The sequence below is a fragment of the Microtus pennsylvanicus genome, chromosome 2, assembly GCF_037038515.1.
Source record: "Microtus pennsylvanicus isolate mMicPen1 chromosome 2, mMicPen1.hap1, whole genome shotgun sequence".
In the NCBI taxonomy this organism is placed as follows: Eukaryota; Metazoa; Chordata; class Mammalia; order Rodentia; family Cricetidae; genus Microtus; species Microtus pennsylvanicus.
In genome coordinates this window covers 58,015,988-58,030,963 of record NC_134580.1, presented here as the reverse complement: position 1 = coordinate 58,030,963, position 14,976 = coordinate 58,015,988, and the positions used below count along the sequence as shown (strand labels likewise).

At 39.7% G+C, this 14,976-nt stretch overlaps 1 protein-coding gene across 1 annotated transcript in view; it reads right to left on the bottom strand.

The window, feature by feature from the left end:
- Positions 1-14,617, bottom strand: part of Eif3e (eukaryotic translation initiation factor 3 subunit E) — a 28,436-nt gene extending 13,819 nt beyond the window's left edge. The window contains exons 1-5 of the mRNA XM_075961062.1: positions 14,460-14,617; positions 9,742-9,856; positions 7,547-7,664; positions 4,947-4,989; positions 4,092-4,196 (exon numbers count right to left, since the gene is read on the bottom strand). Of these exons, the coding sequence (XP_075817177.1) occupies positions 4,092-4,196; positions 4,947-4,989; positions 7,547-7,664; positions 9,742-9,856; positions 14,460-14,549 (471 nt within the window). The 5' untranslated portion in view covers positions 14,550-14,617. The remainder of the gene's footprint in view (positions 1-4,091; positions 4,197-4,946; positions 4,990-7,546; positions 7,665-9,741; positions 9,857-14,459) is intronic.
- Positions 14,618-14,976: the final 359 nt, after the last annotated feature.

Genomic DNA, 14,976 nt, shown 5'->3' with positions numbered 1-14,976 from the left:
TGTTTCTTTGAAACATGATCAAAAAGCCACTTGTTCCAATTTCTATCATTAAGTATACCCACAAAATGATCCATATATAAACACACACAATTGTTAATAAGCTAAAACTGGAAGCAATCCAAATGATTATGAATAGATTAAAACCTGAACAGAAGTACATGCACAGAATGGAATACCACTGAGCAGTAAGAATTCTGATAGCTGCTGTAACACAATCTCCAAACCTTGCTGATAAAGAACAGCCAGACACAAACATACATTTTATCATTCCACATCAAAGTTTAAAAAAAGCAAAACCAGTCTGTAGGCACACAATGCAGATCAATAATGTCCAGGACTAGGACTCAAGTACAATGACAAAGAGGACACAAGACATATTCTTGGGGGTAGAGAAATGGCTCAGTGGTCAAGGGCCATGCCCAACACCCACGTGGTGGCTGACCAACCATCGATAACTCTAGCTCTAGGGGGATCTAATGCCCCCCCTGGTTTTTTATTGCTGATTATTATTGTTATTTTTATACCTCTGTAGGCACTAGGCATTCACAAGGTACACAGTCAAATTTAGATACTCATAAATGTAAAATTTTTCGAAAATTCAGAAAAATATCTTTGTCAATTGGAAATGAGAAAGATGCATGCCAAAATTCATTGAAATTCAAAAACCATTTTATAAAGTTCCATAAAATTGCTCCTATTATATAATGATTAAAACATTTCATCAGGAGCCAGAGATTGTTCAGTGGGTAGGGTGCCAGCTGTTTATTTTAGGATCCCAACATCCACAAACCAAACCGCCTCTAAGCACAGTACTGGGATTGGGGAGGTGAGATAAGCTGGGGTTTGTTACTCTAGTTCCAGGTACAGGTAAAGACTGTCTCAAAGGAATAATGCATAGAGTCATAGAGAATACCCAACCTTACTTTGGCCTTCAAATGCACGCAATAATCCTGAGTGCACATACTCACCCCACCCCACCTCTGACATACGCAATTTCATCAAGTCTATAATGCTATCAAATTCAACAAACACTTAATCCGTCAACCAACTCAATACATATTCCAATTAGAGACAGTGAGTATAGGCCATGCCTTGGAATCTGCATGAACTAGACACCTTTTAAAACTGACAGGACAGTGGGCAGAGGCAAAACTGGCAAATGCTCAGTGAGTCACTGTTACCCAAGCTGTCTGGGAACCATGGAAAGTAATTTTAAAGGGATTGATATGCCACTGACTGTTAACCTCAATACATCTTCAATTCTAACGGGGCGGTGGGGGGAGGGGACGACACAACCCTAAAAAATAGTAATCAGAAATGGTTCTGGTATTTTTAAATAACTTTTACTTTCAATAGTTGTTTAATGGTCATATTTAGAGGTAGACCAAAGGCTCTAAAGTGAGAACAGATCCTTCCTTAATAAAAAATTAACAAAAACATTCCAAAATGTCTACTAACTCTCCTGATTTCATTTTAATTAATACACTTTTGAAGCATAATGCAAAGAAGTTTCACATCCAAACGGTACAATCAACATATTATAAAAGTCACCAAGTCTTTTAAAAATAAATCTAGGGTCACACAGCTTTAATTTATAAACACTGACCTACAATAGGTCATTTGGAGAGTCAAATTCTAATCTCGGCCCACAGTTACAAAGGCTCTTTCATAGCTAATGTTTCCTTAACCATAGATTCAAGAGTAACTAACCACCAGGAAAAAAAAAAATCTAGAAATGAAAAGAGTCTAATGCAAAAGAAATAACTAAATTAAAACATGTCACTCCAAACCCAAAGCAAAGCTTTTATTTTTACTATTAAACCTTCAAATAAACACCTACAATATTTAATGGCAGTATGTAAATCATCTGTTCTTCCTTTGCATTAGGTAACAACGTACCAAAAGAAAATAGCTTGTACCCAGCTCCAATCTTTTCTGTTATGAAATGAACAATAAAATTCTGCATAAATTCTAAGAAAGACAATTTCCATTTGCTGCTCTCTATTATTGGAATTCCAAGATAAGATTTCTTAGGAATAATGTGAAGGTATATAGTTGAATGTTTTTAAAGACAGAGTATTATGTGTCATAATTTTTAAAGTAAATATTAAAACCCCCAGTTATAAGGCATGCATCCATTAATTACAGAAATTATTAGGCTAATTATTAAGCTGCACTCCATGAACACGACATTCACAGAACTAGAATGTGTGGTGGAATAAAAGCTTTTTGTACAACTTCAGCAAGTTTGCAACCCCACGGTTCGTGTGCACTGCGCTGGCTCAACTCCATCTCATTCCAGTTGGCTCTTCACAGCAACCTGCTTTCAAGCGTGGATATACTAGAAGAGTTTCAATATCTGGATTTCCAGCAGTTACCTTAAGTTTCCATGTCTTAGGAAAATGGCACGTTCACTCACTGACCAGCAACAATAAATTTACTGTGCTGGAACTCTAACACGACACTAAATCTTCATTCTCAAAATTCACTCCCACAAGTAACAGATGATATGAATAACCGGCTCTTTTCATGGACCTGTAATCATACCAGGCTTCTGGTTTTACAACCCTAGCTTAAGCTGTTTATATTCTCAAGGTAATCAACTTTTGCTCTCTTCAGTCCCTGCTAACATTCAAGGTAAAAGCGATGGAATTTTTTGATAAGTCACTTCACGGTCAACATCAATGATTACCTTCAGTGCACTTGCAAGCTAATCACAGCTTATCCGTAAATGAACTCATTTACACAAATGAGAGAATGAGCAAACAATGTTTTAAATCAAGCTTGGAAATAGGCAGAAAAGATCTGTTTCCTTGAAGGAAGGACAGTGGGTAGTCTAGAGACCGTCCCATACAACTGCAGTGTAGGAGAAATCTGAATAAATGACGATCATCTGCCTCTTTAACTACCCCAAACAGGAAGCCTGAATTTCATGGAAGGCACCAGAGACCGCATGATCCAAATGTTTTCTTTGTGACATATAAAACTAGAAGAAAAATAGCAAGAGAAAATAAAGAAATCTAAGTCGCTGACTTAAGCAGGACTTTCTCTAATTTCTAAAATTAACTAAAATAACTATAGGCTTGGGTACTGGTCCATTAATCCACAGTGAGTCCCAATTATAACTTCCTCCATAAAAGGCTAGATAAGAGGAGCACTTTGATTACTTTAAAGAGTACCTATTACGGCGATTATCTAAATAGAAGAGAGAATGAGAAAACTTGCTAAGTTGAAGCCTGAGTTTTAATCAGGCTTCATACCAGGCTCCGTTCCCTTTGCAAAAGCACACAATCTAGGAAGTGACTGAGCAGACTACAATGCCAGTTAGTAACTGTTCAAAATCCTCCACACCTCCATGTAATGAAGAAATCACTTCCTTTACTTTTTATTAGTTGATATGGGTGAATAAAAATTAGGTCAACATTAAAGCACATTTAAAAAAATACAGGATCAGTTGTTCGGAACAAGGAACAGATTGGGTACATTTATTAAACCTGTGTCATTCACTCTGTTGACAGTATCATAATAAACCCATGATAAGATAGAATTCTGCTAACATTAAAATTCACATACATTAATGGTTTCCTATTTTTGGATTTCAAGGTCAAATTAAAGGTCCCTTCAAATTTGTTTTTAAATTGTATTTATTACTATTGCATGCATACAGATGTGTGCATGGGTGCAGGCTGCCAGAGTAAGTGTGGAAGTCAGAGGACAGCTTTGCAGAGTGGTTTTCTCTATACACCTTGATACAGACTCTGGAATCAAACTGAGGTCTCCAGGTTTGTACTCCAAGAATGTCTACTTCCATCCTATCTTGGCAGCCCTCCCTTCAAATTCTGAGGCCCTATTATGGTTTTCTATTTGGGTTTTGCTGTGAAGGATCTTCTCATCTTTCTTTCTTTCTTTTTTCTTTCTTTCTCTTTCCTTCCTTTCTTCTGTTTTTAAATGTAAACTACCTTTCTCCTTTGCCAATGACTGTTTTAAAATTTAACAGACAGACTCAACAGACAAAAAAAATTTTTTTTTGAGGAGCCAGGAAAAGTTCTAGAAGCAGAGTAAAAGGAAAAGAAAAACACAGAGGTACTCACCAAAACTCTAAAGAAGTAAAGATACTCTGCAGCTCCTGAGTAATTCCCACACTCGTACTGGAATTTGGCATATCTGTAAAGTGTATCTAAATATTCTTGCCTAAACTGGAAGAGGGGAAGAAGTTTCCACAGTTAAGTTGCAAAATTCTATTCATTTATCTCTTTTAGATGAACAATTACCACCAATAATCACTAATCAGAGAAATACTTGATTGCATATACATATGTGTGTATGCATGGAACTGAACATTTAATATTGTTTTTACCTCAGAGTTCTGAACTGTACTGATAGCAATTTTACTAAAAACATAAACAGACAAACAAACTTGAACTACAGCTGACATCTGGTGTAAGCCCACTAAGTTGACTAAACTAATTACCAAGCACATGGACACCTCCAACGTTGTTAACAAAAATAACACACACAATAGAACTTTTTTTTTCTGAAAACTGGCCTCAAAACATTTTTTTAAACAAAATAAAACTGAAGAAATCTAAAAGAACTGAAGGCTCAAAACAACAAACTACTAAATATTCTGTACCAAAGCACAGAAAACAGAAGCAGGAGGATCACCAGAATTTGTGGACAGTTTGGCCTACATAGTTCAGGCAGGGAGAGAGAGTTACTATTATATGATGATCCACAGAAGGCAAACACTGTGAGGATTTGTTACAAAAATGGGGATTATAAACAAAAATTTACCCATCATCACCGATTGTTACAAAAACTGTGTTTAAAAACATACCAGTTGTTATTTAAGTTAACCTAAGAATTCTATAAATTTGTGCACAGCCTTAGTCTCTAAAGATCTTTTTCCAAAAATGACCATTTTTTAATATTAAAAAAATACTTACCCCATGCTTGTCTGCTAGGTAGTCAAATAACATCCGACCATCCCTTTAATATTGGAAAAAGTGAGCATTATTATGGTTTATAGGCTGCAGAACACAAAGCTCTAACTTCTACATTATCATCCAAAGTCACTTAAAATCTCTAATACTTAAACAGAAATATAACTTCTAGAATAAAACAAATAGCACATGTCAAATTTTGATATAAGAATAAATACAAACTTGGAAATTTTTCTTTCAGGTTTCTCAGGCTCTGACTGAAGACCAAACTTAGATGGCACCTAGGTCACAGTGTCACAAACCTCACACAATTCTTACCCAGATCAAGCGGCCAAATAGCCCAACTTAATTTTTCTTAAATTAGTTTTGCATTAACTCTAGGTCTAAACAAACTAGTAAAAGACAAGTAGAACAAGGATACCAAAGGAGAAAGAATAAAAAGCAAAATGTTTTCTTAGGCTTTTTTCATATGTGGGAGTATGTTGTGGCCTGGGGCACACGTTGGGAGCCCTGCCAGCATTAAATTACTGAATACAAAACTGAAAGTTCAGACTTTCACTATTCTCTGTCTACTTTCTGAGAGAGTATAGGAAATGCACTGTATGATCAATGGCAACTAAGAGATTAGTAGAAAAACCATTTCTGTGAAAATAAAGTAGTTTGTAAGTCTATTAGAGTACACATTTGTAACAGCTGAGTCCCTCATTTGTTTTCAACTAAGTTCCTGCCTTCATTTGTTATTTTCTGGTGGTATGATAAAACATTCTGAAGCAAAGCAACCTGTGGAGGAAAGGGTTTATTTCCCAATCAGACATTGAGGAGAGTCAGGGCAGGAACCTGGAGGCCCAAGGAGATGCAGAGACCATCAAGAAATGCTACTTACTGGCTTGCTCAGTTTGTTTTCCTATACGACCCAGGGCACCTCTCCCCATATAGAGACTGGGCCCTCCCATAGAAACCATTCAGCAAGAAAACACCCCACAAGCATGCCTACAGGCCAATCCCATGGAGGCAATTCCTCAACGGAAGTTCCCCTTCCCAGATTAGTCTAGCTTTACCAAACTGACAAAGAGCTAATCTGACAGAGCCCATTCCATCATGAGAGGCTCTGTCTACAGTGTGGTGAGCACATCCTACATGCATTCTGCTCTTTATTTATGTCACCGTCTCCAACCTTTTCTTTGAATGGTTACTCTCGATACATTTAGCTATGAGTAGAAGCCTGTGTGGGTATAGTGCACATTACTGTAGGCAATTGTGTGAACCTGAAATGGGGCTAGCCCTCTGCTTCAGTACATGTTCTTAAGCCATCTCTCCAGTCCCCATTTCCAATCTTTATGTGTCTAACACATCCTAAAACATCTGTTCTCATCTAACATCCAGATTATTTCAACATTCACTTTCTGCATATTCATACAGAAAGGTAGAGTTTTCTCCTTTGAACAGCTTTTTATCTGCATGTATGTCTGCACAAGCACCTAGTGTAATATGGCATGGTGCACAGCATGTTACAGCATGGCAGAGGAACTGTGTAATGTCTGCAGCTTGTCTAATAACATCAAGTAAGACTTTCCAAATCACAAATAAAACCTTAGAGCCAATCTCTTAAAAATTTGGTTTGAACATATAGAAACCAACAGCAAAGCAAAGTCACTAACACTTTCTGAAGTAAACACATTGGTAGTTAAGACATGACATCAGTAACATTCAATTTTAGCACATTTTACTTTTAAATATTTCTAATAACTCCAAAAGCTTCAAAGCATTAAGTAATGTTAAGGTAATGTGACTTATTTGGAAACCAAACAAGAAACTCTGTTTCTGTAAGAAAAAAGAAAGAAAGAAAGAAAGAAAGAAAGAAAGAAAGAAAGAAAGAAAGAAAATAATCTTAGCTGGGATGAGTATAGACATTGAAAAATGTAAAAGAATGTAAGCAGTAAGTGAGCTCAGGTTTCTCCTTTGGAAAGCAACCCAGGCATTCTAGGCATCCACCAGGAACAGGGTTTTCTCCAAAAGGCTTTCAGTTGGCTGACTCTTGGGTAGGGGTACAGGGAAAGGCGGATCTTGTATACAAAAAGTTTAGCAGCATTCCCTCCTGTATACTTCCTTGGTGCAAGCAGCACGCCTCCAATGTGACATTCAGTTGAGTTGGTGACATCCAAATATTGACAAATGTCTCCTATCAAGGACCAGGACATATTGAACTGCCAGGGCATGGTAAGGTATGACTTTCTTAAAATCATAGTATTAGGGCTGGAGAGGTGGCTCAGCTGTTAAGGGCACCTACTGCTCTTGCAGAGAACCTGTGTTCAAATTCCCAGCCTCCATCAGAGGTTCACAACCACTTGTAACTCCTGTCCCAGGGAACCTAACCCTCTCTTCTGACCACTAAGCACACTAGGCATGTATGCAAATACACATTTTTCAGCAAAGCACTATACACATAAAAAAATAAATTAGTACTAAGATATATCGCTATAAGATACAACCCTTAAAAAATAAAGATCCATGAAAATCAACAAGTGAGGCATTCACTTAGATCCTCAACTTTTACTACAGGGTCCCAGGTTAGAGACCTTCTAGGATCCGAGTTCACAGATTACCTGGTGGACTGCATCTGCCTTGTAGTTTCCGGATCTTCAAACATCTTCACAATTGGCTCTGTTTCTGCTTGGAGCTGTTTCAGTTGTGCAACAACTGTGGTTCTTTTTTCTCTCAAAGCTAATGAAATGGTACCATGAGTTAAACCACACTACTCCATGAAACTGTCTAGTTTCCATTAATTCAAAAGATACACACTTATTTATTCTTTATATTTTCCCTCACATGCCAGGAACCACCAACTCAACACCTTCCCCAAATGCACAACTTCCTTTCACTAGAGCCCCAAAGGCACATAGAGAAAGAGGGCTTCATCTTCCTACTGTGGAGGGGAAATCTACACACAAATAAGGAAGGGCGGGGTGACTAGTGCTGAGAATAGGCAGGAACAGGTAAAGTATCACCTGGCTCCACATTTCCATGATTTCACTCCAAGTATCCTTCTATTTGTTCCTATTTAATTCCTGACTATTACCCTAGAGTTTATGAACACAGGCACTACAGTAAAGGTTTACATATTATTACTACATGGAATGCAATTTTAATCTGGTCAAGAATCTTTTTTAATATAAACTGTAATTTCACAAACCAAATTCTGTTCACTATACCACCACAAAAATATAGAGAAAACTCACACATAATCTATGTTGCAAAGTATCTCAGATTAATGCTCAACAACTAATAGCCCTTGTACTTGTGGTGGTATGCATTTGTACTTCTAGCCACTTAGGAAGCTGAGATAAAAACAGACAATAGTGGGGCGGGAGAGAAGGCTCAGTGGTTAAAAGCACTTGTTCCTCTTCCAGGAGCTGAGTCTGATTCCCAGCACCCACAGGGCAGCTCATAACTATCTCTTAGTATGTGAGGGGCTCTTTTGATCTTCTGGGATACCAGGCGGACATATGGTATATAAACACACAAGCAGTCAAAACATCATACACATAAGATAATAAATAATAAAAAAAAACACCCAAAACCCTTCACTTTCATCACAAACTAAATTTAAATAGTTACTGCCTATAAATTAAAAAAAAAAAGCTATACTGACTTTAACAGTGTCTTCATTATACAAGGATGGTCCGATCCTGCTCCTTCTCCACACCTGGATACTGTTTCTGTTCCCAATTTACTTTATTTATAATTATTTTCAGTGTAAACGATGGGGATTGTCGGGGTGAGCCTAGGGGCTGGTTCTCTCTTCTACCGTGGGCTCCAGGAAGCAAACTGAGGTCATGAGGCATTTGCAGCAATGCTTCCCACTATGAGACACCACTCTGGGCCAACAGGGACTGGACTTTTCTTTCCCTAAGTATTTCTTTATAAATCTCAGTGCTTAAGATAGATGTTCAAAACAAAACCCAAAAAAACTTCCAAGTTCATGCCCAAACGAAAAAACAGAGAACCTGCTATTAAAAAAAAACAATGTTAAAAAGTGAATTCTGAGGGCTGGAGAGATGGCTCAGTGGTAAAAAAAAAAAAAAAAAAAAAAAGTGAATTCTGTTCAGAATTCGTTACATGTGCAGCAAAAGAAAAGGCAAAGAGGGGGGAAAGCCCTATAGCATTTCCTATGTTTTTTTATTCTTTGAGGCAGGGCTCTGGTAGGATTAGAATTTGCTGGATAAACCAGGCTCTTTTCAAACTCACCTGATTATGCTTCCAGGCCCTAGGCTGCTGGGATCAGAGGTGTGTACCTCCAAGCCCAGGCCGTAGTTCCTGTACTTAAGGAACCATTTTTCTGTCCTTTTCTTCTTCAAGAAGCATCTACTGCCCTGGGCCAGTCTAGAACTCTCCTAGTAGTTCTTCAGCTTTACTCCAGGGCCTTAGAAGCGTCTCATCAAATAAGTCTGGGTTGTGGGCCAAAATCTGCATTTTCAAAATAACTCTCCCAAGTAACCTGATGATGTCAAAACTTAAAGAGTGCAGCACGCTAAGAAAATTGTAGGCCATCAGCCTGTAGCATAGCCACAGCTCTGATGGTACACACTATGATCGGAAGGTATTTGACACCTATTTTTACAGTAGAGTCACATCTTTCACTAGCAGAAACATGTCTTAGAATCCTTGTGACTCTTCTGTGTTTTCGCCCAAAGACTTTAAGAACGGCTTTTTAGCTACAGCTCTCATATATCATAAATTTTCACACACATTTAGCTATCGGATGTGCTTTGGCTTACCATGAGGGATAAATAAAGCTTACCATGAGGGATATCATCAGAGTAAAGGTTTTTGTAGACATCCATAGCAAAGTCTACCATGTTGGTATCACTAAGAAGATCCAATTTTCCTTGCAATAATTCTTTTTCATTATATATCTGTAAGAGAAAAACTACTTTTAATGAGTATATCTAAGTTCTTCTGTTTATTCAGCATCATACTTCATGAAACATCATTTAAAATGCATGTGTGTGCATGTGTCTCTGTACAGGCTGCTGAGTTGGTTCAGCATATGTGTGGGGACTGGTGTGTGGGTTCAGCAGGCACAGCACTTGCTAAGCAAGTCAGGAGAACAGCATTCAATCCCTGAAATGACATGAGCATGACGAAAATTGACTTCACAAAGTTAGCCTTTGTCCAATGACCTCCACGTGTGTGTTGTGGAAGCCAATGCACTGAAATCTCTCCTTAGCCCCTCAGTTTTGAAAAAACCATCACATGGCCAGACATACAGGTCAGTAGTAAAGCACTGGCTTAGGGTACAGAAGGCCCTAGGTTCACCTTCAGTACGTGTGCATACACACACACACACACACACACACACACACACACACACACACACACACGGTCACCTATTTGTAAAAAGAAAAGTAACCAAAATAGCAAGCACCCCATTACTCAACATATTATCTACTCAAAGATTTAAAAATGAACAATTTAATTACTGTTTTATCAAGCAATCTTTTATTCTTTCTAGAAGTTATACAATATATAAAAACCTCTATGCCTTCTCCACTGCAAAGCAAGAACCCCTGCCCCCTCTCCACACAGGTAATGAGGACTAGGCTCTTAAATATTCACCTCTTTACTGTCCTTTGCCTCCACATGATGCCTACCAACCTCTCCTTGATGTGGCCACGCCTTCACATTTTTCTCACTTAATAGCTGCAATCATTTATGAGCTTCTCCATTTGTACCTCTAAAATAAAACTAGCACCAATTTTGTAAGCCAAGTACCTATGCTAGGTTTTTGATTTGCGTGCTTGGGAAACATGTATTAGCTCATAGAAAAAAAACATATACATAGACACACATAAAGATGAAGGCTGAGAACAAAGAAGGAATCTGAGAGACATTTATCTATGTGAGAGATAAGACTTATGTTCTGAGTTTAATTTGCCAAGGAAAGAAAAATCTAGGAAGAGCCCACAATAGTGTATCACAGAATCTAAGGTGAACATCACAAATCATACACAAATCTTCAACAGTGACATCTTAATAGTCACTTAAAACAAATGGACAAAAGGCACATGAGACAATCTCAACTTCCTTAATCAAAAGGGAACTGCCTATAAAGACTATGATAAAAAACATCAGTGCTAATGTCAGTACAGACTGGCTAGAATATTAATACCCTACTAGCAAGAATACAACCACTTCAAAGCTTTTATCTCTTGAAGTCATATATTCTTCAACTCATGAACTCTGCAAAATAACTAAAGCATCTATTTAAGTATATTCCTAAAACTGTGCATAGCTCACGGGTCGTTTAAAGCTACAACGGATGAGTAAACTGGCATAATCCAACAGATTAACCAGCCTGAAAATCAGCAACTGCTAGCATAAGAGGTCACAGAAATGAGCTCATGAAGCCGGGGGTGCTGGGATGCACTTACAATCCCAGGTCTCAGGAGAAGAAACGGGAGGACCTTTGGGAGTGGGATTCTGGTGTAGGAGGGTCTTCTTTCTATGTGTTGCTTTCATTGGTTGAATAAAGAAGCTGCTTTGGCCTTCTGATGGGTTGAGTAGACAGAACAGAATTCTTTGAGGAAGAAGGCAGGCAGAGAGCCGCCCATCATGAAGCTGCCAAGTCAGACATGCTGAATCTTTCCCGGTAAGCCATGGCTTCGTGGTGACATACAGATTATTAGAAATGGGTTGAATCAAGATGTGAGAGTTAGCCAATAAGTGGCTAATGGGCCAGGCAGCAATGTAATTAATACAGATCTCTGTGTGATTATTTCGGGCATAAGCTAGCCGGGCAGCCAGGAGCCGGGCAATATGAAAAGCAGCCCGCACCTCCTACTACAGGATTCTAGATCAGCCTGAGTTACATAGGGAATCCTGTTTCTAAAAATCGAACCTGGACTATAGATCATAGTAGCAAACAGCTTGCCTGCCATACCAAGAGATTAGTTCAGTCCCTGGAAGTCCTTGGCAAACATACATTCCTGATGCTGAATTGCATTTATACATACATACAAACATACATACATACATACATAATTTGGCCATGGTCTTGTAAATCCATTCCTTGAAAAACTGATATGACATAGATAAAAATAATGGGTCAATATAAGCCACAAGAGCTAATAAGAAGCCTGAGCTAATGGGCCAATCACTTTTATAACTTATGTAGAACTTCTGTGTGATTCTTTGGGATTTGCCGGCTGTGGGAACTGGGCAGGAGAGAAACCCCCAACAAACAGCCCCTCCTGTTACAGACATGCAAGTAAGGAGTTCAAGACCATCTTAGGTCATTCAGCAAGATCTTCCCTCAAAAGGAAAACAGAAGCCCAAACAGGTCAAACAAATCTATAATGTGAAGAGAGCTTACACTGAGAGGTGTGATGACTGAGATACTGGTTAAAAGGGGGGGAAAAAATCTGAAGTGCAGAGAAATTAAAACAGGGCAAGGATTCTAACTCATGTCCAAATTCAAAGCCCAGGGTTTGGGCCGTTGAACCATCTGTCTCGACATAGAATAAATGGTGATATGCAAATACATAGTCATTTAACTATTCAACAATTTCAAAGCCTTTATGCAGTACTATAAAAGTGCGAGAACATGGAGAACCTAAGTTGTTCCTCTTCTGGAAACCATGCTCTCCAATACCTACCATGTGTCAGTCCTGACATCCATCATGATCCCTGACTGCCTACTGTCTAGGTTTCAGGATACAAGCACCTCCTCAAAGTTCCATCCACTGAAGACTACAGAAAAACTTTAACAGCACTTGGCCAATACTGTCTTATATGTACTACTTTACCTTACAGACAAAAGTTAAGTTTTTCAATGGTGAGATGTCTACCTTTTTAAATTGGATTTTTCAGGATTCCAAGTTTTGCCGGGAGGTGGTAGTGCACACTTTTAATCCCTGCACTCGGGAGGCAGAGGCAGGTGAGTTTGATGCCAGCCTAGTATATAAGAGCTAGTTCCAGGACAGGCACCAAAGCTACACAGAGAAACCTTGTCTTGAAAAACAAAACCAAATTCCAAGTTCCAATATTTAGTTAACTGCTAAGCAGACACTCCAACATCTGTCTTCCTCTTGATGTACTAAGGCCATCTTAGTAACATCCTCAAAGGAGTCAGTTTCCACTGAGTCTCAGTTATAGTCTTGCCTTAGCAATAAAGAAATCTACACTTACAATTTCCTCCATTTGCCTCAAAAACATGAATGCATAAACACACAAAGAATATGAAATTCAGGGAGTTTCAAAATATCTCTGCTACCCACAGAAAGTGAGGAATTTCCGTATGTATTTCTCATGTACCAAAGGACCCTCATTTACCCAGAAAATGAAACAAAACGCACACTCAACTTTTTAATCTCTCATGTACAGTACAAAATTCAATGCAAAAAAAATTGTATTAAGTCTCACCTGCTAAGCCATTTTTTAGCATAGAACTTTATTATTATTATCAACAATTTTAGAGTAATCTACGTGTGTACATGTGTTTAGAAATCTTCCTATGAATATAAAGAATACACCTGCCATATAAACTGTATCTGGAAGCTTATAAATGTCATCAAAATCAGACTTTTTTTAAAAAAAATGCTATCTGAACGCGAACCACCCACCAATCTACAGTTATCATCTGTGTCCAGAAACAGAATTTATCAACTTTGCTGGACAAAATTCTATCCTTATGTTATTGTAGCTTTACTTACTAAAATGCATCAATTTTCTCCAAATGTCAATGTAAAACGAAGCCTAATTATTTCTAAGCCAGTATTTCAATACCCCAAAACAAAGTCCAAAAGCCTTAAAACGCTGAAACGTGTTAAGATAAATTCCCAGAACTACATCCTTAGTGAACATTAACGACCAAGTCCCATTACATTACGTCCGAACATCCACACCAGAAAACAAAGTTTACACTGCAGCTTGTGGCACTGTGTCTTCATCCCCCCACCCCCGACGACATACGTGACGTTTTTACCAAGCGAATACCTATCAAAACCCAGGAAACTTGGAGCAAAGCATCCACAACTTCCTGTTAATTCAAGGGGCCAGATGCAACTTTTTAAGCGTAAGAGAATCATGTCAAGGGATTCCGCGCACAGCAACCCCAAACCCAAGCCCACCCACTCAGTTCCTAAAAGAAACTTTGAAACTTCCGACAGCACCCGTGGCCCGGCCAGCGCGCACCGGGCGCCCCTCCCGCCCCACCAGCGCAGCCTCCGGCGGGCGAGCACGGCCGCGGACGCCCCCAGGATCCCACACCACGCAGAAAGCAGTGGCCTCGGCGTCGCCGGACCCCGCTCTGTCACCTCGGACCCCCGAATCCCCGCCGCCCCGTGCACCCCAACAGCAAGCACCTTCGCGGGGCGCTGCCATCCCGGGGCCCAGCCAGTGTCAGGGCGGCCTGAGCCGGCTTCCGGCTCGCACGTGTGCCGGCCCGGTCGCCGCCTCCCCGCCTCTCCCGCCGCCTCTCTCGTCCCTACAGCTTCTTCCGCCTCCAAGCTCTCTCACCTCCTTCACGGAGAGGAACTCAAGGAGCGGAAAGACCAGATGCCGATCCAGAAAGTGCGCGATGCGCGTCGTCAAGTCGTACTCCGCCATCTTGCCGGGGGAAAAGAGAGCGTGTCCACGAAAACTTTATTAAAACAGCGCCCAAAGGCGGACAAACTCCGCACTGCGCATGTGCGCTCGCGTCTCAGCCAAAGCGGGCGGACGAGGGTCGCGCCTGCGCGTTGTGATCCCTTCTTCCTTCACTGTCTTCCTCCCTCCCTTCCTCTCCACGCCTCCTGGGTGGGGCTCAAGCCCTTAGCCGACTATCCGCTCTTTCCAAATTCTGCACTGTTTCCTTCTTGTTGCACCAATGAATAAATGCTAGTTCTACGGAGGAAGGGAACCAAGAGTTCAGTTTTAGATTTGGTGTAGTTTGGACGGCTTACTTGACGTCTAAGCTGAGGGAATTATTGTTAGGTCACGGTACAGATTGAAACTCGAACAAAGGCAAAGATCAGACCTAGAGATATAATAACTC